This window comes from Rhipicephalus microplus, chromosome 1 (assembly GCF_043290135.1).
Source record: "Rhipicephalus microplus isolate Deutch F79 chromosome 1, USDA_Rmic, whole genome shotgun sequence".
Taxonomy (NCBI): Eukaryota; Metazoa; Arthropoda; class Arachnida; order Ixodida; family Ixodidae; genus Rhipicephalus; species Rhipicephalus microplus.
Window position 1 is genome coordinate 157,850,177 of NC_134700.1, and position 27,045 is coordinate 157,877,221.

Sequence of the window (27,045 nt, forward strand, 5' to 3'; positions counted from 1 at the left end):
CTTGATAAGGGCATAATCGAACCCTCGTCTAGTCCCTGGTCCTCACCTGTTGTACTTGTTAAAAAGAAGGACAATAGCTGGAGATTCTGTGTTGATTACCGCCATCTCAACCATATTACCAAGAAAGATGTCTATCCCCTACCGCGCATAGATGATGCACTCGATTGCTTGCACGGTGCCAAATATTTCTCTTCAATAGACCTTCGCTCAGGCTACTGGCAGATCGCTGTGGACGACAAAGACAGAGAGAAGACGGCCTTCGTGACTCCTGATGGACTTTATCAGTTCAAGATGATGCCTTTTGGATTATGCAATGCCCCCGCGACATTTGAGCGCATGATGGACTCTCTCCTTCGAGGCATGAAGTGGACCATCTGCCTCTGCTATCTTGACGACGTTATTGTTTTTTCGACTACTTTCGACGACCATCTTACCCGTCTGTCCGCAGTGCTTGATGTTTTTCGACGTGCCAACTTGCAACTTAACTCGTCCAAATGCCGCTTTGGGCAACGCCAAATCTGCGTTCTCGGCCATCTTGTTAACGCTGCGGGCGTTCAACCAGACCCTGCGAAAGTTCAAGCAGTTCGCGACTTCCCCACACCCCGCTCAGCCAAGGACGTCCGAAGTTTTCTGGGACTGTGCTCCTATTTCCGTCGTTTTGTCGAGAAGTTCGCTGAAGTAGCCCGTCCTCTAACCTGCCTCCTCAAAACGGATGTCGCATTCACCTGGGGCCCACAGCAAGCAAACGCCTTCTCGTCACTCGTTGACATTCTCACCAATCCACCCGTCCTAGCACACTTCGACCCATCTGCTGCCACGGAGCTTCGTACTGACGCCAGTGGCCACGGCATAGGCGCAGTGCTCGCGCAGCGGCAACAAGGAATGCACCGCGTCGTCGCGTATGCAAGCCGTCTGTTGTCGCGCTCGGAACAAAATTATTCCATCACAGAACGCGAGTGCTTAGCCCTCGTCTGGGCCATCGCGAAATTCCGACCGTACCTGTATGGCCGACAATTCTCAGTTATTACGGACCACCATGCGCTTTGCTGGCTCTCCTCACTCAAGGACCCTACGGGACGCCTTGGTCGCTGGGCGCTGCGCTTACAAGAGTACACTTTTTCCGTATCCTATAAATCCGGACAACTTCACAAGGATGCCGACTGCTTGTCTCGTTACCCAGTCGATCCCCCTGACACAAAGGAAGATGAGCAAGAGGCCCTCGTTCTTTCAATTACCGACTTCACCGACATAGCTGCTGAACAACGCCGCGACCCCTCTTTGCGTGCTATTATCAATGGTCTGCACTCACCCCACCCTGACCACTCCTTACAACTGTTCGTTCTTCACAACGACATCTTGCACCGCTACAACACCCGCCCTGATGGTGCTGAGCTTTTACTCGTTGTTCCTGTGCATCTTCGCTCAGACGTTTTGGCCCAGCTGCATGATGCCCCCTCCACTGGACACCTAGGGGTGTCACGCACGTATGACCGCATTCGCCGCCGATTCTTTTGGCCTGGCCTCTACCGTTCTGTGCGACAGTACGTTGCGGCATGCGACCTCTGCCAGCGCCGCAAGACACCTGCTCTGAGACCTGCTGGTACCCTCCAGCCCATTGAAGTACCAGATGAGCCATTTTTTCGAGTCGGCCTCGATCTTCTAGGACCCTTTCCCGTGTCGGCCACCGGTAATAAGTGGATTGATATTGCTACCGACTACGCAACGCGGTATGCCATTACACGCGCCCTCCCCACCAGCTGCGCTACTGATGTAGCCGATTTCCTTCTTCATGACATCATTCTGCGTCATGGTGCTCCTCGTCAGTTGATCACCGACCGCGGCAGCTGTTTTCTATCTAAAGTAGTCGACGAGCTCCTGCGATCCTGCTCTACCCACCACAAGTTCACTACAGCGTACCATCCGCAAACCAACGGCCTCACGGAACGCCTCAACCGTACCTTGACGAATATGTTAGCGATGTACGTCTCCAAGGATCACAAAGATTGGGACATCCACTTACCTTTCGTTACCTTCGCATACAACAGTTCACGTCATGATACAGCTGGATTTTCCCCTTTTTACCTACTGTTCGGTTATGACCCGCCTTTGCCCATGGACACCATGCTCCATTCTGACGCCGCCTCATCGACTGCTTATGCTCGTGATGCCCTGGCCCGAGCTGACATCGCCCGCCAAGTCGCCCGGGATCGTTTATGTGCCTCGCAGCTTAACCAAAAGAGTGCTTACGATCGCCGGCACCGCGACGTACAGTACTCTCCGGGGTCACTCGTCTTGCTGTGGTTACCATCACGTCGTGTTGGTCTCAGCGAAAAACTGATGTCCCGTTACGTTGGCCCCTACCGCGTCATACGCAAGGTCACCAGCGTGACCTATGAGATAGCTCCACTCCATACCACGTCAGTACCAGCTTCAGTCCCGACCGATATAGTGCACGTCTCACGGCTTAAGCCATACTTCTCACGCCTCGAGAATTGATCGCACCGGGACGGTGCTTCTGCCGCCGGCGGGTAATGTCACGGGCTAAGTAGATGCCTGAGGATGACGACGACGAAGTGCTGAACGGGAACGTGCTCGGACTGCAGCAGCGTCGTACGCATTAGCTCGCCAGTATATTCGCCAGTACACATTTGTTCACCAGTGTATACTTTATTCCCCCGTAACAATATATATATATATATATATATATATATATATATATATATATATATATATATATATATATATATATATATATATATATATATATATATATATATATATATATATATATATATATATACGCACATAAGTCACACGTCACGCCCCACTCACAATATCCAAATATCCATACGACCACAATGTTTACGCGGTGCGTTTTTCATCCGACTACGTTGGACTTGAAGTAGTTTTGAGACCTCATACTGTCGGAAAGGTGACATTTACAGAGCGCATTTGTACAGAGACACGCTAAACGTTCGGCGCAAACCTACCCAGGATTTCTTTTAGGAGGAGAATTTTAGGAGGAGGACCCAGGATTTCTTTTAGGGGGTTGTGTGCAGCAGAACGACTAACTTTGTCAATTGGGGGTCGCTGTAAATGCGAGTGAATATTTTGGTATACCCTAAAAAGGTAAACTACAAAAGTATTTCGTGGTGTTGGGGGTTCAGACTCCTTTCCTCTCCCCTATCTACTTACAGCCTCCTGGTTCTGCGTACGTTTGACACGGTATTTTTTTTTTATCTCGCAGGTTTCTGAGCGCTTATAACTGCCAATTAATCCGCTCAGTTATTCCGAATATTGTAGACGCCTCACCAACAAAAAGAAAACAGTTAAGGCAGAAGAAATCAGAATAAGACATACCCTTTCTGTTTCTTCTGTGTCTTATTTCTTCTAGCAGTGGTTTGTCGTCCATTAATTATAGGTATTACTTTTATTGCAAGTCAGCAGACTCCTAAAACCAGTTTTTGTATAATAAATAATGTTTACGTGTAAATAGGACCATTATTATGATGAAGTGCAACTCACTTGTGTTAAGCTCCGAATATTGATGGTCTTTCACATCTCTGAAGCCATGTTTTCTTTAATCAACGCATTACCAGCTGTTTTGGACGATGCGCTCCTCCGATGTTCACAATACAAAAGTAATTTGAAGCACATTTAACATCAGATAACGTCTGTAATAATGCAAAGGCTATAAAGCCTGACTGTGCCGACCATATTTTTTTCTCATTGTTTTCATACCTGCAGTAACCAATTTAACGGTTTAACCTCAACAAAATAAATAATTTTCGATCTCTCAAAAGGGTTTTATGGAGCTCGTATTCAGTAGGTTGGCGTGTCATACTTCAAGGGTTACGGCATAATGTGTTAGAGATTAATGATGGGCAGGTACGAAGAAATGTGCATCAAAAAAGCGCGCTGGAGGAGCCGAAGCACATAGCAGTTCCTGCACGTAGCGGGTGGCTCTTTTAGTACTATTCCACTGCAGCGCCGCCGCCACTTGGCAACACGGAAGGGAACGGGCGGCGAGGCGCGGTCTCGCCACTCAACACTTCTAGTACACTAGTATCTATCAGTGGCTAGACACAGAACACCTACCAGTTTGGGCTAGTTTCATGGTGCGCATCACCTTCGTCGTGCGCCCGGGGGTCATGCGCATGCTGTTTCCCATCATTGTCTATCACGGCGAAAGAAGAAAAGAGAAAAAAAATTACTTTCCTAGATTTTTCTTCTCTTTTTGGGGACTGTAAGAAAAATTACGAGATATCTTGGCGCAACACAAGCACAGCCATTGTAACCTATTGTTGTAACGCAAGTGAGCGTCACATCACCGAACATTACGTTTTTGGTGGCAAAGTGCACCAAGTTTGCAATACAGATATTTAAAGTAAGCAGATCACAACTGTCACTGTGTAACAAAAAATGTGCTAAACGGCACAAGTTGTTTTTAGACAGTAGCATCAATAAAAACGAAAGTGAGAAATGTTTGAGTAGAGTGGCTAGTTTGAGGAGGAGGAGTTGTTTGAAGCAACATTGCCTCTTGAAGCAACATGGCTGCTCTTATGATGACTTCAATTTCAAACCTACTGTCGTCACGCTTTTACGTTTTCCATGACGTCAATCCACTTATTAAAAAACGGCTAAATAAATATTGGGCATAGCTATTCCAAAATCGTGCAACATAAATATTATTCAGTTTATTTTTATATTGTTGTGGTATATTTTTTTATGTTTGCACTTACTTGCTGCGGCGCTATTTTTTGCACCACGCCGCTCTCTGCTCTTCGGTCTGTCTCTGGAATTCAGATTCGGATGTAACCTGGTCGTGCCTATTTAGCGCTTTTAAAGAAACAAGCAACCAGAGCCTCGTAATTTGAAGAAACCAAAGGTAAGCAGATGTCCAAAGTTTGCCTATCAAACCTTCACAGCGTCCGTAAAGCGCCTACTTTCACCGCAAGTAGCCGAAGCGCCTTGCCAGCGGAATGAATGGGTGGCCTAGTAGGGGAAGTCCTTTGTCATACGTCAGACGCCCTTATTTTTACTTTTATTTTACTGTTTTCGCGGGCTGAGCATAAATTACGGCGTATTCTTTACAGAAACAGCGCGTTAATGTGGCGAATTCAGCGCCTGGACTTCGTGTTTGCTGTCCGCGGCAGAATATCTTGCGTGCTGCGCTCTATTTAATTGAGTATTCGGCGATCAGCCGGTGTGGCCGCTCCCTTTGAGTCAGTCGAGGTTGCGTCGATAATTGATGAGATCCCGCGCAATGTTCCTATTGTCCTGTAGACAGTGGCGACCCAGTGGGTCGTTCTCTTTCGCGGCCCGCTGTTGAAGTTTCCTATGACGGGGACAAAAAAAAAGCAGAAAGAAATAGTCTGCTAGCCTACGCACAACAGCCGAGACTGCCGCTGATAAAAATTACCTGTACTTGCGCGTCACAGCTGATCGCAGGAAGCCACGGGCGCTTCGGCATGTTCTTGACGTACTATGTTTAAATACGCTTCTTCTGCCGAAGCCGAAATATAGGAAGGCAAAGTGATGGGATAGTTGCTATCGGGTGTCTCGCTAACCTAGTTTAGGCTTATAAAATATGTTCGCGTCGGCGAAACCAACTACGTCACGAGCGTCGTTGTTTTCTTTGCATTTTCAACAGAGAGCCATGCCGTCCGACGCCAAAAAGAAGCGCGATGCCAAGAAGAAGGAGGCAGTGAAGAGCAGGAACCAACAGCAGCAAAAGAAGAGCGTCAAAAATGCGGCCAACGGTGATGCCGACGCCGCCGGCAAAACCATGGAGAACGGGGATTGCCAGGGGGACTGTCTGCTGAACGGCGACAACATGAGCGGTGTGTGGCGTGAAAGTTTTCTCTCTCTCTTTCTCTTTTTAATGGAAACGTGACGTCAGGTCTACCCGTCTTGAGTGACAGGTCGCGAACACCATCAACTCTATGGTGCGGAGGTGGAGCAGCGGTGCAGTGATTATGGTCTTCGACTGCCGACCTGAAGGTGGCGGCTTCGACCACGGCCGGGGGGGGGGGGGGGTCGCATTTCGGCAAGAGCCGAATGCTAGAGGCCCGTGTACTGCGTGATATCGGTGAACGCCAAAGAACGCCACATTGTCGAATTTTTTATAACTCGCCAAGTCTCCTCATAGTCATATTGTGGTCTGTGGGCATGAAATTCCAGATATTTTTATTATAGTGTTGTGCACAGGTGTTCGGTTCCATTTGATGCAGTTTCCGTCTAATTTTCTGCTTTGGAGCTTCAACTCTATGGTCGGCGGGATCCTTTTTCGTTTGTCTCTTCGGTGGTGTTTGCGAGATGGAGTATTTCTTGTTCTGATCCCCTAAGAAATTTGTCACTGTCGCATCAACTAATTAGGTGTAGAGATGGTTAACAAGAAAAAAAATTACGGAAAAATTTCATGCATATACAAAGGTCTAGTTGAAGGTTGTCGCACTTCTTGTTACTTGCCCCCATCAGAAAGGCTGCTCGACTTGGAACACGGTTGAGAGGCATTGAAGGCAGTAGCAAGCCAAGTTCAAGTAGAAAAACATTGCTGAATACGGAGGTTTGTCTAGAGCAGGCTGACCGAATTTCACCGGTTAGTCAAAAGTGAACAAAGTATTCGGCTTCAGAATAAATGTTGGCTTGCCGTGAAATCTCTAATCAAACTGTGCCAATCTCTAATCAATTGGCATTATCCAAAACGGTTTTTTGTGTCACATATGAGTGTAGGCATATTGTAAATGTCTCTTGCAAGTATTATCACACTGTTATCTTAAAAACAAGTAGCTGGGATACCCTTTGTATGTCAGAGTTCCTCTACCTATAAGAAACTGCTTGAAGGCAAGGGTTTTGTGGTCGTGTGCTGAACATGACTGTGGCTGCATCTCCTGCAACCAAACACATGCCATTGGAAATTTAGTATGAACTAGAGATTCAAAAGTCGCCCAGTGTTTGTCACACAGTCTAGTTCTATTGCCGTGATGCGATTCCAGGGGAGGTGCATTTGAGTTTATGCTAGGTGTCTAAGAAAATACGAAGCAAGATTTTCAAAATGAATACTCTCATCTTGACAAATGATGTCGCCTGTATGTTGATTTTTAATGTCTCTGTTATTTTAATGTTTGTATCTCCTTCAGGCAAAATATTATGATAAGCCTTTCATGAAATAAATTTACATTTCAATAGCATTTCCTAATCCATGTGTACATGAAAACTACCATGTAATTAACATGCTTTTACACAATCAGTCGTAGCGCAGTTTTGAATAAAAACAATTGAATCACGGACTTCCTGTTTGCGCAGAACATATTGTGGTCCCTGAGCATTCAGAAAAATGGAAAAGTTATACTTTTGCTGTTGTTGCAAGTGATGCGTCGCACACACCCACAGTCCAAATGTGGTAGGTAGTACTTCTGCTAACTACCTCAATAAACCTTCTTTAATTTATTTGCCCACATACTGCTCCTTCAGTCTGCTGCAATAATAAGTTGTCAGTTAATTTCTTGGTATTATCGTTATAACCCGCCACGGTGGTCTGGTGTCTAAGGCACTCGGCTACTGGCGCGCAGGTCACAGGATCGAATTCCAGCCGCGGTCAAGATGGAGGCCAAAAGGCTTGAGGCCTGTGTGATTAGATTTAGGTGCACAAACCACAGGTTGTCGAAATTTCCAGAGCCCATCGCTACGGTGTCTCATAATCAATCATATCATGATTTTGGGATGTTTAACCGCAATGATCATTATTGTTGTTATTACGGTATTGTTAACTCAGTGACATCGACATACAAAGCCTGTGAAGGGAAATTAAAAAAAAAATCATGCCTGATCTTAAGTGGCATGCAGCCATAGTGCTACTGCAACTTTATTATGTTTCTGAGGGATTTCTTTGAAGCACATGCAAAAATAAAATTAAATGTGCAAGCAATATCATCTCTCGAACAACTAAATTAGTGCTGTTTTCAAGGATTGTTCATAAACTTCAGTGAAATATTTTCAAGCTACTTGACGATTGGACAAAAATACTGGACACTTCTTAGAAAGCTTGCAAACAATGTATATTGGTGTTATTGGCTGAGAAGACATCTTTCTGTCTGTGATTGGTGCTTTTGAGAGCACTTGTTCTGTTTGCCTCATGGACATTGGTCGTACTAAATGTCGTCAAGCTTGTGTCGGTAGTGCTCGTGGGATACTGAACTGCATAACACATCTGCCACGGGGAATCAACTGTGATCGGCTGCTGACCCAAAGGTTGCAAGTTCACTTCTGTCTGCGGTGGTCGCATTTTGGTGGAGGTAAAATGGTGGAAGTTTCTGTATTGTGCAGTGTGAGTGCATGTTACAAAACATCATTTGGCCCAAATTTGGGAGCTCTCCTATAGTATTGTTCAATTACATGTTACTTTGCCCTAAAAAAAGAAAAAAAAAACTGGCAAGCTTCATTTTGTGTGATGAAAACACAGCATGGCGTTCATCTACTTGTTGGCAGGCTTCGTTGAAACCATCAATCACTTGCAGGTGGGGAGTATGAAGAGCAGTTATTAATTTTAGGAAAAACAATTGAAAACCTCACAATAGATTAGTTTAATCCTATTGTAGTTTTGACAGTTTTCTCATTTGCATAACCTGAAAATCTCTGGAAACACTCAGTTGTTTGAAAAAGTGGCCTTGTATATTTGTGATAAAGATTAATTAAAGGTAGATTTATCGGCAAACAGAAATTGTGCAGTAATATTATTATCCTGCGTCTGTATTGTTTGCCTGTTTGGCTACTAATGGATGCAATACATATAGATGTCTTAAAATAGGTGAAAGAGAATGGCCATAAACGAAATTTTTGTGACCACAAAGTTATAAAGAGCGTATAAAATTGTATGCCTACGTGCAAAGTAAAATGTACAACACACAGAATTCAAATGAAAAGGCACTCATAAGAAATCATTTAAAGAAAAAGAGGAAAAAACAAAAGAAATATGTAAGCATGTGTAGCGACCATATTAATAACGGATAAATAATTTTTGTAAGCATTTGCATTGCCTGCAGCCTTTTTGGGGTGCAGCGCTGAGCCAGCAATGCTGATACTGATTTAATACCCGTGTTGTGTGTGTGAACAATCTCGCAGAGGCGGAGCGTGAGCTCGTGCGGCGCCTCGAGGAAGACGTGCGGTTGAATGCGGCGGCGAGGGCTTGCACAGGAGTGTTGGCAGTGCACCCACGCTCGCGGGACGTCAAGATTGACAACCTGTCCATCACTTTCCACGGCGTGGAGATCTTGGTTGATACGCGCCTCGAGCTCAACTGTGGCCAGCGGTATGGGCTCATCGGCCTCAACGGCAGCGGTGTGTGTCCCTCTACTATCACAAGCATTTGTTGAGTGTCTGGTCCCATTTGCTGACCTCCTGTGCGCTTGTGGAGCGATGGTGAATGGTTTTGCGCATTGAGATTTTGTCAAGGCCTGCCTTAATATCGAACCTAACGTCAATACCATTTCTACCAGCTTTACATGTTGCCTTCTGAGGCCATACAGAAAGGATGATATACTAGGACTATAATATAATTGTAGAGCTAATACTTGTTTAGCAAGCTCTATAAAGAACATAAAACAGGCAAAAAGAGCTTTTGCAGGGTTTATTTCACATAAGATTTTTATTTGATTGAGTGGCATAGTGCAGTTAGATGTGTTCCATGTGTGAGAAGTTGCTTGTGGTAATTTGCAGTGTACAGCCCTCAGTAATTAAAGCTTTATAATAGCCTGCCAGTAAGCAGTAGGTGATCACCAGACGACCCAATAATGCAGTTACAGTGAGTGACAAAGGTCCTTCCTTTTGTCATATGCATACCACAACGCATCAGCCCGGAGGCCTCAAGTGTCTAGTTATTGTGCAAGGACCCTAATCGCCATGTGAAGTGATTGTCATGCTTGAACGGCTAAGCGCTGTGCACTTTGTGTTCTTTGAAACACTCTCTTCACAACACCCAACAAAATAATGTGGGCCAGTCATGGAGCAAAGTTTCAGCACCCTGCAGTGACCAGACTTGCAGCGATGACTGAAATACTAGAGTAATGATTTCCTTTTGCTCCGTGTCTTTCTTTTTAGTACAACGGCACAATGCTAACTGTGTACAGGTCTTATGATTTATGGCTGTAATTGGACTGTGGTAGCAGTGATCGTTACCTTTTCTGATCGACTGGATAAGAGCTGTGTTTGTTGGACCTCATAATGAATTTTGGTCGCACAATTTATCCCCTGTTTGCTGCTGTCACATTCGTCTTGTGAAAAGGTCGATAAGCATAGTCTTGATTTTAAATACTTGTACAGAAATGGCATTGAATGTGTCTCAAGTGCTTTTGAAGTAGATTTGCACTTAAAACTTTTCCACATTGGGGTTGGTAAATTGCAAAAATAAGCAAATTTGTTGCAGTAAGAGGCTTGCTCGCTTTGTGTTTTCTTCATCGAGCACCAGGCAACACGGGAACATTCTTACAATGGACTTTGTTACGTTGCCCTTGCTTCATCAACGGTCTTTAAAAATGCAGGCAAATCGACGCTGCTGTCGGCATTAGGTCGCCGGGAGGTGCCTATCCAGTCGCAGTTGGACATCTACCACCTGACACGAGAGATTGCGCCCAGTGAGAAGACAGCACTACAGGCCGTCCTGGAGGTGGACAGCGAGCGTAATCGTCTCGAGAAGCTCGCTGAAGAACTGGCACACATTGAAGACGACGGTACGTGCGACGTCTCTCACTCTGCTTTGCCCACATCGTTGCAAGCTAACGAACATGCCCGTCTCTGAATTGATTCGCGGCGATTTTGTTGTATAGCAGGATCTTGGGTGATACGATCCCGTATCGTACAAATTTTGAGGAAGACATTGATTTTCTGGTGACACTAGTCATGATTCATGAGCCTGCAGCCAGCTAGACTGCAGTTATGGGGATTTAATTTTTGCCCCTGAGCATTTGATGCAAACAAAATGTGGTCCAATAGATTGCTGCTCTTTTGGCTTCAAAATGGTGCATTTTAATCCTGCAGTACTTGTGAAAAGGGAAATCCCGTATTTATTCTCGTAACTCGCACTCGCATATTTCTCGCACCCCCTGCATCACCCAACAAAAATATATATTTTTCCCCATGATTAATTATCACTCCCCCGTAAATTGCAGCAGCAATGTCATCTGCTCGTTCCAGCCACCGATGATGATCACGCACGACAGCCTAGGCCATCTCTTAAAGGGGCCCTGAAACACTTCTTCAAGTAACCATGGAATGAATTCACTAGAAGAGCTGATTGCCTCACGAATAACAACGCAAACATTTTAAGAATCCTTCCCGTGCGAGTGGAGTTACAAAGGTTTGTCGCATGCTGCAATTGCATTCTCTCTTCTCTCCTCCCGTTGAAAGCGCTAGAAGCTAAGCAGGTAGGGATGGCTGGGCCACAAAAAAACGTCACGCGCTCTTCGCGACCTTGAGCACTTTTTTTTTCTTCGAATGCACGGTTTTTAAGTATGATCGCACATGCACGCGTGGACAAGTAGCAGCCTCCGCGGCGATCTCTGTAACGAGCGAGCGCGCCATGTTCAAATCAGCGAATGGCTCATAGATGCGTCGTTGACGTGTGATTTTTGGGCATACAGTAGAGCCTACTTATAACGAACCTGAGCGTGACGCGTCATCCGTTCGCTGTATCCCGAAGTTCGTAGTAAATTAAACACAGCTTTTAAAAAAAGTTGCGAGGGAAGACACAAACATTGTTATGGCCCAAAAAGTCCGTGATGCACGTGTTCCGAACAGCAGAAGCGATACCGTATTTACTTGCATAATCCTCGCCCTCGCGTAATCCTCGCACCCCCAACATCGGCCAACAAAAATGCGATTTTTTTTTTCCTCGCGTAATTATCGCACACCAAAAATCGCAGCAGCAGATGTCGTCTGCTGCTTTGAGCAATGATGATAATAGCACCCTTTAGCGTAGCGCCATCTCTTATGCATCATGCATGCTGATGAAACCCATTGAAACCGGGTAAATTCCACGAAGACTCTCCTGCTACGCTGGGACCAGCTTAACAGAGGGGCAGAGAAAACACATCGGCCAGGGAAACGCCCCACACACCCTCCTCTTCTTAAGCCCCGCGCACCCGCAACCCGTCACTCGATTTCGATGAGTCGGGGGCAAACTAAAGTGATCCAACATGTGCCGTTATCAGAGTAAACATCCAAGTGCCCTTGTCAGATAACTTTAAACCACGTGAATGGAGCAGGTCACGGAGGAAGGAAAGCGGAGCAGGTCATGTTTTTCTTTCCTCCATAGAGCAGGTGCGGAAGACGGCTAGCCTTGGCTCGGCTCGACTTGCACCGAACTATTGGGCGCTTGTTTGTGTGTGTGTTTGAGCGTTTGAGGAAATTCTGACGCGCATTAAGAAAACTGACGCCTGGCCAGTGGACGAATAGACCAGTTATTTATTTATTTACTTTTATTCCTGTGGCGCGTGATACGCGTGCCCTGTTTCAAAAGGGAAAAGAAACAATTACTAACTTGCTGGAACGGAGCTCTAATCTAATCCAAACCAAGCCACAAGTTGCGTAGTAGGACTTGTGGCACGGCGTGTGACGGCGTTCTGTGGCATGGCGCTAGTGTTAGTAGTGCGGTCTGTGGTGCGGTGTTCTGAGGTAGCGCAGTTGTGATCCGTGGCTAGCATTGTCCTTTCTGCAGCTACGTGATGAGCCGATACAAGAGCTATACAGCTAATTTCAAGCTAAAGGTCATCGACCATGCTCTAGAACACGGCAACAGGGCCGCCGGCAGGCACTTCGGCGTGGACGAGTTCTGTGTGCGCTACTGGCGACGGCAGCAAGAACAGCTTAAAGCCACGAACAAGTCACGCAAGGCCTTCCGTGGGCCTAAGACTGGAAAGTACCCACAGGTTGAGGCGGCACTACTCGAATACATCAAGAGTCTATGCGCGGATGGGTGTGCCGTTTCGATCGAGCTGCTGAGAAATCAGGCGCGCATAATTGCCCGGAAGGAAGGCATCCCGGCACGAGATTTCCGCGCGAGCAACGGGTGGGCCACACGGTTCATGCGCCGAAGTGGACTCTCGCTCAGGAAACGGACGACTCTGTGTCAGCGGCTACCTTCGGCGTACGATGATAAGGTCATCGAGTTTCATCGATTTGTGATTAGGATGCGGGAGCAAAAGAACTTCCTGCTCTCACAAATTGGAAACGCGGATCAAACTCCGCTCAACTTTGACATGCCGCCAAGCACAACGGTGGAGAAGAAGGGTGTGCGGAGCGTGCATATTAGAACGACGGGTGCCGAGAAGCAGAGGTGCACCGTCATGCTCGCCGTAACAGCGGACGGGCGGAAGCTGCCCCCATTTATTATTTTTAAGCGGAAGACCCTCCCGAAGGCCAAGTTTCCCCCTGGAATACACGTGCGTGTACAGAAGAAAGGGTGGATGACCGCCGACCTTATGGTCGACTGGGTCAAAACTGTTTGGGGACGACGCGCTGGAGCACTTCTTTACCCGTCGCTGCTGGTTGTCGACAGCTTCCGCGGTCACCTGGTCGACTCCGTTCGGGCGAAGCTGAAGGAGCTGCGGACTGACCTCGCTGTCATTCCAGGCGGTCTGACTTCGATGTAGCCTCTTGACGTATCCTTGAACAAGCCGTTCAAGGATAATGTTCGGAGGCTGTATTCGGAATGGATGGCCGAAGGCGACCACGCAATGACTCCCGGGGGCAAGATAAAGAAGCCGTCGGTGGAGATCCTTTGTTCGTGGGTAATCGAGGCATGGTCCATGATTTCGCCAGAAATTATCGTCCGCAGCTTCAAAAAGACTAGGATCTCCAACGCCTTGGACGGGACGGAAGACGACGTGGTCCACAAAAACGACGAGGGAGACCACGCTGAAGCTGGCGATGAGTCCGATGACGCTGCTATGAGCGACGAAGATGGCAGTCTTGATTCGGGCTCCGAGTAGTTCGCCGAAGAGACTAATTTATTAGCTACCGTATATACTCGTGTAAGGGCCGCACTTTTTTTTCGAAAATTTTGCTAGGTGCGGCCCTTACACGAATCAGGCCGATTTAGTACAGGCAGTACAGGCCAAAGGTCTGTACTGTTTATGCAACAGTAGCAGAGTGCAAGAGTCACAAATGACATGCCAGAAATGTTTTTATTCGGATTCCATTTCGCTGTCCTCGTTCTCGGAGGAGCTCGCCTCGGCGTCCGCGTCTTCCCAGAGACGGTCATCTTCGGTGCCGTTCATGGAGTTCGAAATTCCCGTTACCTTGAAGCTTTTAGCAACTACTTCTACTGACATGGCACGCCACGCATTCAAAATCCATTCACACACCTGTTGGAGCGACGCCCGCTTCAGCCGTCCTGTAGGGGTCTTCTCGTGGACGCCTCCAGCCATCCATTCAGAGTAACATCGGCGAAATTCCACTTTGAATGGTCTGTTGACGCATACGTCGAGCGGCTGCAGCACACTCGTCAGGCCACCGGGAATGACGGCCAAGTCCGTACGAGTTGCGGCAACTCGGTTCTTGACGCGGTCGGTCAAGTGGCCCCTAAAGCTGTCCAAAACAAGGAGGGCTTTCCGTTGTAACAGCCCTCCAGGTCTGTTTGCCCAGACGGTCTTAATCCAGTCAACGACCAGTTCCTCGGACATCCAGCCCTTCTCTTGCGCACGTACGACGATTCCCTGAGGGAACTTCTCTTTTGGGAGAGTCTTCCTTTTAAATACGACGTACGGCGGAAGCCTCCTGCCGTCTGCCGTGATGCACAACATCACAGTGCACCTTTGGCGTTCTGCACCAGTCGTGCGCACAGACACACTTTTCGCACCTTTTAAATCCACTGTGGTGCTTTCCGGTGCATCGAACCACACAGGTGTCTGGTCCGCATTCCCAATTTGGGACAGGTCGTATTCATGCTCCCTCCTGAGAGCATTCACGAAGCGATGAAACTTAATGACGTGGTCTTCGTACTCGCGCGGCAGTTTTTGGCAAATCGTCGTTCGGCGCCGAATAGAAAGCTGGTTACGGTTCATAAACCGCGTAGCCCAGCCCCGACTTGCCTTGAATTGTGCCGGGGGTATTTCCATGTGGCGAGCGATGCTGAGGGCTTTGACGCGTATCATGTCAGTCGATACGGCGTAGCCGTCCCTTCGTGTGTCGACGACGTAGTTGACGAGCTCGCTTTCGAGTTGCGGGTACTTGCACTTTTTCCCGCGAAACGCCTTTCGGCTCCTGTTAGTAGCGGCGAGGGCATCTTTCTGATTCATCCAGTAACGCACGCGCTTCTCATCGACGTCGTACTTTCGTCCAGCTTCCCGCTTCCCGTGCTCCTCGGCATAGTCAATCACTTGCAGCTTAAATGCTGCAGTGAATGATCTCAGATGCCGGCCCATCGTCCGTCACGTGCGCTGGCTTCTGCAGGGTTCACTACAACCAACAAAGTGACACCGACGACACCGATCTGAAGTCGCGCTGCCAACGTATCGACACGATGCTAGGAACGATGCCAACAAAGAGGCCGCACAAGGCAAATATGGCGGCGCGCTGTCAACAGCGTGGTCGGCGCGTCGGCGGAAGTAGAATAAAAGCGGAAAAGCGTGCAGCGCCATCTGGCTGTAAATGAACTAACTACACTTTTCTGGCGGGACATTTTGAACTTTTTTTTTTTTTTTTTTCGAAATATCCGCTTTCAAAGTTGGGGTGCGGCCCTTACACGAGGGCGGCCCTTACACGAGTATATACGGTAGTGACCTTTGTCTGTGCAAATAAACCTTGATTTGGGTCGAACATGTAGTTTCATTGTAAAGGTAAGCCTTGTATCAGCACTTTTTGAAGCTTTTAGTTGCTTGTGGAAAAACTGCAATTTGTGGCCGTTTTCTTTTTTTTTTCCTTGCGCTGTACCTTTCCGCGGAAAATTTTCCCCGCGTAATTATCGCACCCCCAACTTTCCATGGGTTTTTTGGGAAAAAAAGTGCGAGGATTATGCGAGTAAATACGGTAAGTGTGGTTTCGAGTTCATTTAAAACGGCACGGTTCTCCTTCGCCGAGGCCCTTGGCATAAGCTACATGAGGCACTGGCTTCAAAGTTTCATTGTTCTCGCAATCCGATTCCTTCAAGTCGCTCTCGCCACGTACTTCATTCACATTGCCCCAATCCATGCATGGTTCCGCAGTGTCGGCATCATCATCGGCCGTAATTAAGCCATCGCAACAGATGTCCCACCCGCTCTCCCAGGTCGGAGTCGACAACGCGCTGCCACAAATCGCCGCCACAGTTCGGAAGCTTCAGGCTTGGCATCGGGCCCGACGTCGACGAAGTCGGCCTCGCAAAAACAGTTTCGCACGCATGTAGCCGTCACCGCCGCCCACAAAATATTCACCATCTCCACACCTGAATACCGGGGCGCCCAAAGCGAGTTGGCTGCCATGTGGTCAACAGCTATGATCAAGCGCTCCGCAACGCGGCACTTAACGCGCGAATTACGCTCAAGCCAAGCGGTCACACTTTCGACGTTTTGTTGAGCGGGAGGAAAAAGCGTGCTAGTCCTCCCGTCAGCCATCATGACCACACACGCACACCAAAAGCGAGCAAGACGTGCACACGCGACACATATGCCAGAACGCGTAGAACAGCTCTGGGCCTGTTTCCAGTCAGAAAACGAAACTAATTCGAGCCAGCGTGGCGGGCGTCGCGGAGTGGTGGAGACGGGCGAAGGGGTTGTGATCAAGAGAGAAGAGCAGACTTGCGAGAAAAGGGCAAGGAATTGCGATAAAGAGAGGGGAGAATGCGGTGGGAGGGCGACCTTGAAAACCCCAAGACTCTGGGAGGAGGCAGGTTGGGTAGCTTTCTTGAAAGGTCCGCGAAACTCGTGCATAGAAAAACTTGGAAAGAGTGCCTGCGCGCGCAGAAGTCAAAGCATGGCCGCTTGGATTGGTGCATGCGGCGGTATTCGAAGAATCGGCGGCCATAGTCAAAAAATTGTTTTGTTGCGCCAGCGGGTTTGCGTGGCCTCACGAACTTCGAAGTTTCACGATTCGTTCCGTGCAAATCAACAGCCGCTTTCGTGCTTCCACACGCGTGCGTAAGGCATGCTGAGCCAAGTGCGAACTGAGCGAGAACAAGTCCGAAACACGAAACGAATCGCAAATTATCAGAGTCGGTGGGGTAGGGTGCGTGCGTGCACTAGATGCAGACTATCGGATACAGTCAGTGGCCGATGTTGGCAAATGGTCTGGTCACTCTAGGCCAGCGACGCCAATGACAGTACCAGCGATCAAAAGCAGGTAGTTGGCCGACCGGTCTTCGAAAGATCGGTGGCTGTGTGAAAACATGGGTCTCGTCTGGCGATGCAGGGTTCTCAGAATAGTAAGGGGACAAAGGATGGAGGGGTGCGTAACAAAAAGCAGTCGCGTCATGGAGGAAGGAAACAGCTTTCCTTCCTCTGTGGGTTGGGGAGAGCGGCAACTAGTGGGTCGTGGAGGCAGGGTTGGCATTTAACAATAAGAATGTATAGGCACCTCGCTGGTGCTTGATCGGTGGTCGAAATTGGTTTCTCGGGAAGTCGGCAGACCGCCGACTCGTTCGCTGTCACCGATCAGCGGCGCTTGGGGACGTTCGTTGTAAGTGCAATTTTGTGCCATTGAACCAATGTATATTTTCACGGTCGCGTGGATATTGTTCGTTTTAAGCGAAAGTTCGTTTTAAGTGGGGCCACGTGATTTGTCGAGAGAAGAGCAAGCAATTTTTAGCTGACTGATAAAATTGGGAATTCTAGGCCGCGTGCTGTTCTGTAATATTTGGCTCGCGTGTTGTTGGGAGCCTCTACTACCGATCGGCAGTGTTTTTTGACCATGCTCAAAAAGTGTTGCAGGGTGCCTTAAAGCATCATGCGTACCATCAATGCATGGAGCTTCAATCCAATCTCAGCCAAGCCAAAGTGGCAGGTGTGCATCGCTGTATGTTTTCTTGTGTCTGTTCCTTGTGCCTTTCATTGTGTCGGTTCTGTGGTTACACTATGGGGCAATACGGAAGCTATACGGCTTCTTTCAAGTTGAAAATGATTGATCATGCCCTACACAATGGCAGTAGGGCTGTCGGTAAACCCTTTGGAGTTGACGAGTTTGGTGTTTGCCACTGGAAATGACAGCACAAGCAGCTAAAAGCCACCAAGACGCGTTGGGCCTGCTGTGTGCCTAAGACTGGAATTAATGGTAAACTTTGAAGCAGAATCTCAATGGTACAATTACGGTTGATACGAATTTCAGGATGGTATGAATTTGAAGGTTGCTTTAGATGGACTATTCATATAAAATGCGCCGTGATTCGGTGTTGTACTAATGGTTTCTCCAGCCTCTGTGGATAATACAAACGTGCAATCACCTCCTTGCAAGTAAATGCAGGAAAGTTCACCAAAATTTTTCTTGCTTCACCGTGTCAGTGGCCGGAAAACAATGCCGTGATGGAAACGCGAAAAAACGGTCCCAGACCAATTTTTTCGTCACATGGTAGCTTAGCGCCTTTCCACTTCACGAAGGCAACCAACGCAACGGCACGGCTCAAACCATGTGATGTGAACAACCGGCCACCCCTTCAACATGGCAGCAAAGGTATCAGCGGTGGTTCGCATCGGTGCAATCGCAAACTACCTGCACAGCACGACAAAGCTCCCAGCCTCGACAGAGACGCTTTCATCAAGAGCTTGATTTAAACAGTCGTGTCTCATTAATTCGAACATGCTTACTTCGAACTTTGGTTAATTTGAACTCACAATGAGGTCTTGTCAAAGCTATGTGTATTTCAATTGGTGAAAACGCCCGGTGATTCGAACGTGCAAGCACTTGCGATGGTTAATTCGAACATATCGTGCTCCGAAAATGCTCTCAGCACCCCACCCAATCCCGCCGCAACACCTCCGACACCTTAACGCTGTGCGAAGGAAAGGAAAAGGGGAAAAAAAAAGGCTGCGGTGAAATGTTTGCTCTCTCTCAAATGCCGATCTGTGACGTGCCTGTGCCACGCTTCTCCCTTTTCCCCCCCTGCCACGTTAAGACCCTTCTATTTGCAACGCAAGAAAAGAGGTGACAAGGACTTGAAGAATTACAGGCCGATCAGCTTGCTCTCTGTAGTATACAAGCTATTTACAAAGGTTATTGCTAACAGAGTAAAGAAAACATTAGAATTCAATCAACCAAAGGAACAAGCAGGATTTCGAACAGGCTACTCAACAATTGACCACATTCATACTATCAATCAGGTAATAGAGAAATGCTCAGAATATAACCAACCACTATAGATAGCCTTCATAGATTACGAGAAGGCGTTTGATTCAGTGGAAATATCAGCCGTCAAGCAGACACTGCGAAGTCAGGGCGTAGATGAAGTATATATAAACATTCTGGAAGAAATCTACAGGGGATCAACTGCTACCATAGTGCTTCATAAAGAAAGCAACAGAATACCAATCAAGAAGGGTGTAAGGCAGGGGGACACAATCTCCCCTATGCTATTTACAGAGTGCTTACAGGAGGTTTTTCAGAAGCCTAGAATGGGAACAGTTAGGGATAAGAGTTAATGGAGAGTACCTCAGTAACCTGCGCTTTGTCCATGACATTGCATTGCTGAGTAACTTGGGGGACGAATTGCAACTCATGATTACGGAGTTAGACAAGGAGAGCAGAAAGGTGGGTCTTAAAATTAATCTGCAGAAAACGAAAGTAATGTACAACAACCTCGGAAAAGAGCAGCGCTTCGAGATAGGTAATAGTGCACTTCAAGTTGTAAAAGACTATGTCTACTTAGGGCAGGTAATAACCGCAGAGCCGAATCACGAGATTGAAGTAACTAGAAGAATAAGAGGTAGAGCACATTCGGCAAGCACTCTCAAATTATGACAGGTAGATTGCCACTATCCCTCAAGAAGAAGGTATATAGCAGCTGTATCTTGCTGGTAATTGGCTACAGAGCAGGAACCTGGAGACTTACAAAGAGGGTTCAGCTTAAATTGAGGAGGACGCAGCGAGCAATGGAAAGAAAAATGGTAGGTGTAACCTTAAGAGACAAGAAGAGAGCAGAGTGGATTAGGGGAAAAATGAGGGTTAAGGATATCATAGTTGAAATAAAGAAGAGGAAATGGACATGGGCCGGGCATGTAGCGCGTAGACGAGATAACCGCTGGTCATTAAGGGTAACTAACTGGATTCCCAGAAAAGGGAAGCGGGTTAGGGGGAGACAGAAGGTTAGGTGGGCAGATGAGATTAAGAAGTTTGCGGGTATAAATTGGCAGCAGCAAGCACAGGACCGGACCGGGTTAACTGGCGGAACATGGGAGAGGCCTTTGTCCTGCAGTGGACGTAGTCAGGCTGATGATGGTGATGATGACTTGCAACGCCGCCGCAGAGATAAAGAAGGAAAGAAAACAAAACTGTCACGGAGAGTGGCTCTCTCTCATGCGCCGGTGCCATGCTTCCCCTTTCCCGTCCCTGCCACGTAACCCTTCTTTCAACGACACGCGCAAACGCAAAGAGAGCAAAAAAAAAAGCTGCCGTGAAGTGTTGGTTTTCTCTCAAATGCCTTTCTGCTTCTCTCCGTGTGGAGACGCTCCTCCTTTTTCGTCACGTGCTGGCGACGCTGTGGCTTTGGCACAGAGAGTAGTAACGGAGATGCCTCATTGTTGTCGTTGTTAGAGAGTGTTGACGCTCGACATGGCAGCGTGCAACTTATCTTGCCAGGAGAATGCTGAAGCCAAAGTAGGCATGTTTTGCAAGCTGTTTGCAAAATTGATTGACTCGCTGCAAAGCAAGCATGTGCAGACGTGCATCACTGATTACTTCAATTAATGACAGATGTCCTGCATTTTGTCAGTAAATGCAAGTCTTCTGAAACTTCCCCCTCGTGTGTTAGGTCAATGCACATGCGCCACTGCATGGGGAGCCCTCCGTTTACTTAGCTTTCACTATTTCAAACTTCCTTTAATTCGAACAAATTGTCGGGCCCTTTCGAGTTCGAATTATCGAGATTCGACTGTATTACAATCGCTGAAAACACTGGAAGTAGAAGGTGCAGCAGCAGCGAGTCCGAATGCCCCAGGGTGTCTTGCTTTTGCACTGACGGCTGAACCCGCCGCTGCTGGTGCGTCCGCTTCGTGCAGTTTGTGGTGGCGTATCTCCCCAAACTATGTTTTAAGGGGGCAGACTGCTCTTTGGGACCCAAAAGTGAAAAAAAAAATCATTTTTTTTTAAATTGACGTATTTGGTTTCTGCAAGTATTTTTCTATCTCTCTGCAAATTTTTACACACCAGGAAGTGGTAATTTTTTTTGTAATTTCACTCTAGCTGTCCAGATTCTTGGTGCTGTTAACATGCAGAAGCTGCAAAAAATGGGAAACAGACTTTGAGACTTCTTTATAATTGGCCAGCCCCTTTGCTGGAGGCTCTGCTACGAATTTATGAGCACTTTTATGAGGATTGCAAAACATGCGCACCGCAATTGTCGCTTTTCGAAGAAACTGTGTGTTTTCAGTTTTTTCCATTTTTCTCGAAAAAGTAAATTTGTGACAATTCAATTTTGAGGCCTCAATATCTCTGCAGCTAGGGCAGGTACAACAATAATTCTATTTGCAGTGGAAACCTGTATGTGTGTAGAATGCAAGTGTGGGAGCAGAATTTAGAGTACATGCCTTTTTAATTAATTACTAATCAAAGTAGTAACACAATTCCAACTGCTTTTTGAAAATGTATAGTTCACTTTGCTGCAAAATAACCAATGAAGGTCTAAAAACAAAAACCTCTTCCATACTTTTACTCTATAGTCATTAGTCTATGTTGGCATATCCTAAATATCACTTTTAATTGAGCACTTTTTTTTCTATGGTGGCCTTAAACAATAGGGGGTGAATTTAAGTTATCTCAGCAACAAAGTGAGTTACAGGAAAACTAATTACATATTTGAAATCAGCAGAAAAAACTGTATAAGCCTGTGCAGTTTTATCAAGATCACTGGATAAATAAACAAAAAATGTCTAAGACCAGTCTGCCCCCTTAAAGGGTTACTCATCAGGTTTGACAATATTTAGCTGACAAGCGCAATGCATAAATGAGGCGTTCATGATCACGTCTACCAATATTTGCAACGCTACGCGCCGCGGAAATGGATCAAATTTCAAGATGAACGCTGCTCCTCCTTCCTTTTGTGGGCGCACGCCAGAGAGTGAGAGCATGACGTGCGCATATGAATGGCCCTACGCACACGACAATGCAGTGACGTGGGTCCTATACGTAGACGACTGTGCTCTGACGTTGCCGACAGTGGCCCATGGCATGGCGAAAATTATTTAACACAACATGCGTAGTTTATTTATTTGTTGCTTGAAGAGATTAATAAATCTCTAAATAAATAACGAGCCGCAATAAGGTAATGCGAGCATTCTTTTTTCATTTTTTCACACGAATTTCTCTCATCCTCGTTTCGCGCCGCTTCTAAAAAATAGTTGTCTCAGCTCGTAATGAACTGATTCAAAACATTTTTGTGGCAAAGTGTTCCTCGTCGGACACTGAACAACTTCCACGGTCTAACTAAAATTTGGTATGGGGCCTGGTGAGTGGCGCTTTAAAGGTGCAAACTGTTTCTTTTCAGTGCTTTGCATGTGTAACGAGAACACGATGCGAATTTTAATGCTTAGAAAATTGGCAAAATGAAATGCATTGTCAAAGTTGCTAAGGCAGCGTCTGTGATCGCATGTACAAGGGGCAAAACGAATGTGTACAGTTTCGATGCGCTCAGATGTGCTTTTCCGGTCGCTCTGGCATTTTCGCTTCACTTCTCCTGTGCTCCAGGACTGATTGCGTCTACTTCACGGCGCGGTTTTCTGGCCACTTAAGGGGGCAGACTGGTCTTTGGGACCAAAAAGTGACAAAATTTTTCTTTTTCAAAATTGACATACTATTTGGAATCTCTGTGCAAATTTTCATACACACCAGGAAGTGGTATTTTTTTTTTGTATTTTCATTCTGACTGTCCAGATTCTTGGTGCTGTTAGCATGCAGAACCTGCAAAAAAAATAATGGAGAATCGGCTTCGAGGCTTCATTATAATTTGCCAGAACCTGTGTTAGTAGCTCTGCTATGAATTTATGAGCGCCTTTATGAGGATTGCAATACATGCACACCGTGTCTGTTGCCTTTTGAAGAAGCTGTGTGTTTTCAGTCTTTTTTCTATTTTTCTCAAAAAAAGGAAATTAGGACTGTTCAATTTTGAGGCCTCAATATATCTGACAACTAGGGCAGGTACAGCAGTAATTCTTTTTTGCCGTGGAAACTTGTGTGTAAAATGCAATTATGTTAGCAGGATTTATAGCACAAGCCTTTTTATTAGTTACTAATCGAAATTGGAACACAATTACAACTGCTTTTGAAAATAGATAGTTCATTTTGCTGTAAAATAACCAAGAAAGGCCTAAAAACAACAACAACAAAAAAACTCTTGCATCTATAGTCGTTAGTCCATGTTAGCATATCTTAAATATCACTTTTAATTACTCTTTTTTTTTCATGGTGGCCTTAAACAATAGTGGTGAATTTAAGTTATCTCAGGAACAAGATGAGTTACAGGAAAACTCATTAAATATTGGAAATCTGCAGGAAAAACTGCATAATCCTGCGCAGTTTTATCAAGATCACTGCAGAAATAAACAAAAAATGTCTAAGACCGGTCTTCCCCCTTAAGCGACGAAGGGAGTGAACTTCCGGTGAGTTTTGCCGCATTCGCTCCCTCGTTGGCCAAGTGTGAACGTGCCTTGAGTGCCAGCAGCGTGAGTGAGGAAACCATGGTAAGGTTTTATTCCTTTCAGACTGCTTTCTTGAGAGACATCGAAAGCAGAATAGTTTGAAAGGAAATCGTGGACTTTTTCAGCAAGTAGTAGTTCACCCCAATAAAGTTCTTGTCTATCTTCATGATCAGCTTCAGTTCACACGAATCTGGGATGATACGAACAATTCGCGTGCTCCCTACGAATTTGTATTACCGAGATTCTACTGTATTTCGTCACAAGGCAACTGCAGACGATTTCGTGTTGGATAGCTATCAGCCCAAGGTTGATGTCGCACGCTAACCTTCTGCACACTCTTGTTGAGTGACAAACGCTAATGCTACGTCCACAAGCTTTGCGTCCAGTATTCGAATTCTCTGCTATTTGCTTGCTGAATTTGTGTCTCAAATAAATCTTGTCTTGTGTTGAACCTGTGGTTTTATTGTTAAGGTAAGTCTTGATTAGCACTTCTCAAAGCTTACAGTTAGTTGCTGGCGTGAGAATACCAATTTGCGGCCACTTTTTTTTTTTTTATTGCTCTGTGCGTTCTCGCAGAAAATTTTCTTCGCTTAATTCTTGCACCCCCTACCTTCTCATCGGTTTTCCGTGAAAAATTGTGCAAGGATTATGCGAGCAATACGGCATATATTTTTTTACTTGTGTGTGTGCGTCACCTTCGTTTTTAATAATGCATATACTGATGCTTGTAAATTTTCATATCTGCTATTCTACAAGGGTAATTTTTCATTTTCATTTATTGCATTTCTTTAGTCTTTTTTATTTGTGTATGCATATGTCGCACAAAGTGTTGTGAAATCTTTGTACTCACAGATTTTGCTGTTGCCAATGTGTTTGTTTATGGGTAGGTTTAGTCTTGCCGATGCTTTATTTCTACTAAGGTGCATTTACCGTATTTACTCTTGTAATCCTCGCACTCTCATAATTCTCGTACCCCCCACATCGCTCAACAAAAATACGATTTTGTTTTCTTCGAGTAATTATCGCACCCCCGAAAATTGCCGCAATAATGTCGTCTGCTCGTTCCAGCCGTTGATGATAATAGTGCACGCTATCTGGCAACATCTCTTAACTCTTTCATGCACAGAACTTTATTATTGGAGGGAAACAATATTTTATTGAAAATATAGATTAGCCTTCGTCCAAAAATGACTTTTATAACACGGCAAAAAAAATTGGCACGTTGGTCTAAAAGAAATGAGGTGGTCACCTGAGGTGACCACCGTGCAGCAAGTGTCTACAGTGTCTATAGATTAGCCTTCGTCCAAAAATGACTTTTATAACACGGCCAAAAAAATTGGCACATTGGTCTAAAAGAAATGAGGTGGTCACCTGAGGTGACCACCGTGCAGCAAGTGTCTACAGTCACTTTCGGTGGAACGCTGCAAAACAGTCCTTGTTTCCCCTCAGGCACAATGGGACGTTGCACGTCTCGCACATTTATGTTGTTCTCGAAGGCTGCGATTTCGTGCTGCACATACCACACCTGCGCTTCGTGCATCTCTTTGGCTGATGCTTGCTGTGTGTTAGACGTATGGCCGTATCCACATGTGGCTTAGATTTTTTAATCTGCACTGTGTTGTTTGCGCTTGATAATGTGCCCCTCTTACAAACCTGGGCTTCCGCTGTGAGAGATGTCGTCACACTTCTCCGGAAATCTTTCATGGTAAAGTGCTCCACTCCTTCAAGTTCACAGTGTATCAAAAAAGCATTCACAACGCAGCAATCCAGTAGGTGGAAAAAGATTCTGTGCCACCATTTCCGTGATTTTCTGTCTATTTCATATTGCCCTTTGCGCTGATCAAATTTGTCTACAAAATTCATATTATGGTTGTAGTCTTGCAAAGCCGCCGGACAGGACACCTTGCTCAATGTCCCATCCTTGTTTTTCCCGTCCACTTCAACTTCATTGGAAGGGTCATGAAAATTTGTTAGCAAATAAACAGTCCTCTTGTCCTTCCATTTTAGACAGCAGAGGCTGTCGTCGCTGACACTCCAGTCTGTGTCGCCTCTTTTCATCGATTTGTCAGCCTGCAAGCATGGCAAGTTCTTTCTACTGGAATTCACTGTCCCACATGCGTAAATGCCATCGTGCAGAAGGTCTTTCAGGAGGTTGTAGCTCGTAAAGTAATTATCGAAAAAAAACACGATGCTGCTGGCCCACAAGGTCATGACATAACTTCCTCACAACTTGTGCACCTAGCTCCTTCTGAACACCGTTCTCAGATTTACCGGTGTAAATATCAAATTTTAGATTATAGCCACTGCTGGCACAAAGCATCCACACCTTGTAGCCACGCTTCACAGGCTTCTTTGGCATATACTGCTTCAGCGAGCTCCTTCCCTTGAACTTTATCATAGATTCATCGATGGCGAGCAGCTTGGTGGGCAAGTAAATTTCGCAAATGTTTTCGATAGTTCAGTGAGGAGTGGACGGACTTTGTACAACTTGTCAAAGTTGAGGTGATTCCTCGCTGGCTGCAAGATATTATCATTCAGATGCAGGTGTGATAAAAGCCAGCCGAATCTGTTGACAGGCATAACTTTCGAAATGAAAGGATCATGCAAGTCAGGCGCAGTAGACCAGTAATCCCGATAACTTGGGCTTCTTTTGATCCCAATCAGGAGATTGAGCCCCAAGAAGGAACGCATTTCTTCCAATGTGGTGGGTGTGTATGGCTTGCCCTGCTGCTGAGCGTAAAGATTTGTTTGAAATACCAGCAACTCCATCAAGGACGGCGTCCAGAATAAGCTGAAGATGTCATAAGGACTTGTTTTCTCTACGTTTTGGATAGAAAGTGGCACCCCACTACATAATAGAAAGTCCAGCGGTGGCGACATTTTATAGGAAGGACTCCACACAGGTACCTTCGCAGTCATGACAGAAACGTCATCTTGTTCGCTCTCTGTATCGGAAGACTCGCACACTGCAGAGATGGCTTTTCTTGCCTCAAGTCTCTGTTTGCTCGTTTTGACAGCTTTATCATTTACTTCATACTCAGGGTCACTGTCACTGAAGTCGTCACCTCCTGCGAAACTGTCCGAATCCGATGGTATTTCGACAAAGTCTTCCGCTGAAACACCAAGAACAAATCATATATTGCCGGCCGTCCAGACCCTTCATGCATGGTGGTTACCCTAGGGGACCACAAACTTCAGCAACAAAGCGCTCTCGAATAAATGAGCGCAGCACTTCAAT

At 46.2% G+C, this 27,045-nt stretch overlaps 1 protein-coding gene across 1 annotated transcript in view; it reads left to right on the forward strand.

The window, feature by feature from the left end:
* The first annotated feature begins 4,732 nt into the window (after positions 1-4,732).
* The window catches only part of LOC142801440 (ATP-binding cassette sub-family F member 2-like), a 75,606-nt gene continuing 53,293 nt past the window's right edge, over positions 4,733-27,045 (forward strand). The window contains exons 1-4 of the mRNA XM_075887540.1: positions 4,733-4,888; positions 5,654-5,843; positions 9,124-9,339; positions 10,539-10,727. Of these exons, the coding sequence (XP_075743655.1) occupies positions 5,660-5,843; positions 9,124-9,339; positions 10,539-10,727 (589 nt within the window). The 5' untranslated portion in view covers positions 4,733-4,888; positions 5,654-5,659. The remainder of the gene's footprint in view (positions 4,889-5,653; positions 5,844-9,123; positions 9,340-10,538; positions 10,728-27,045) is intronic.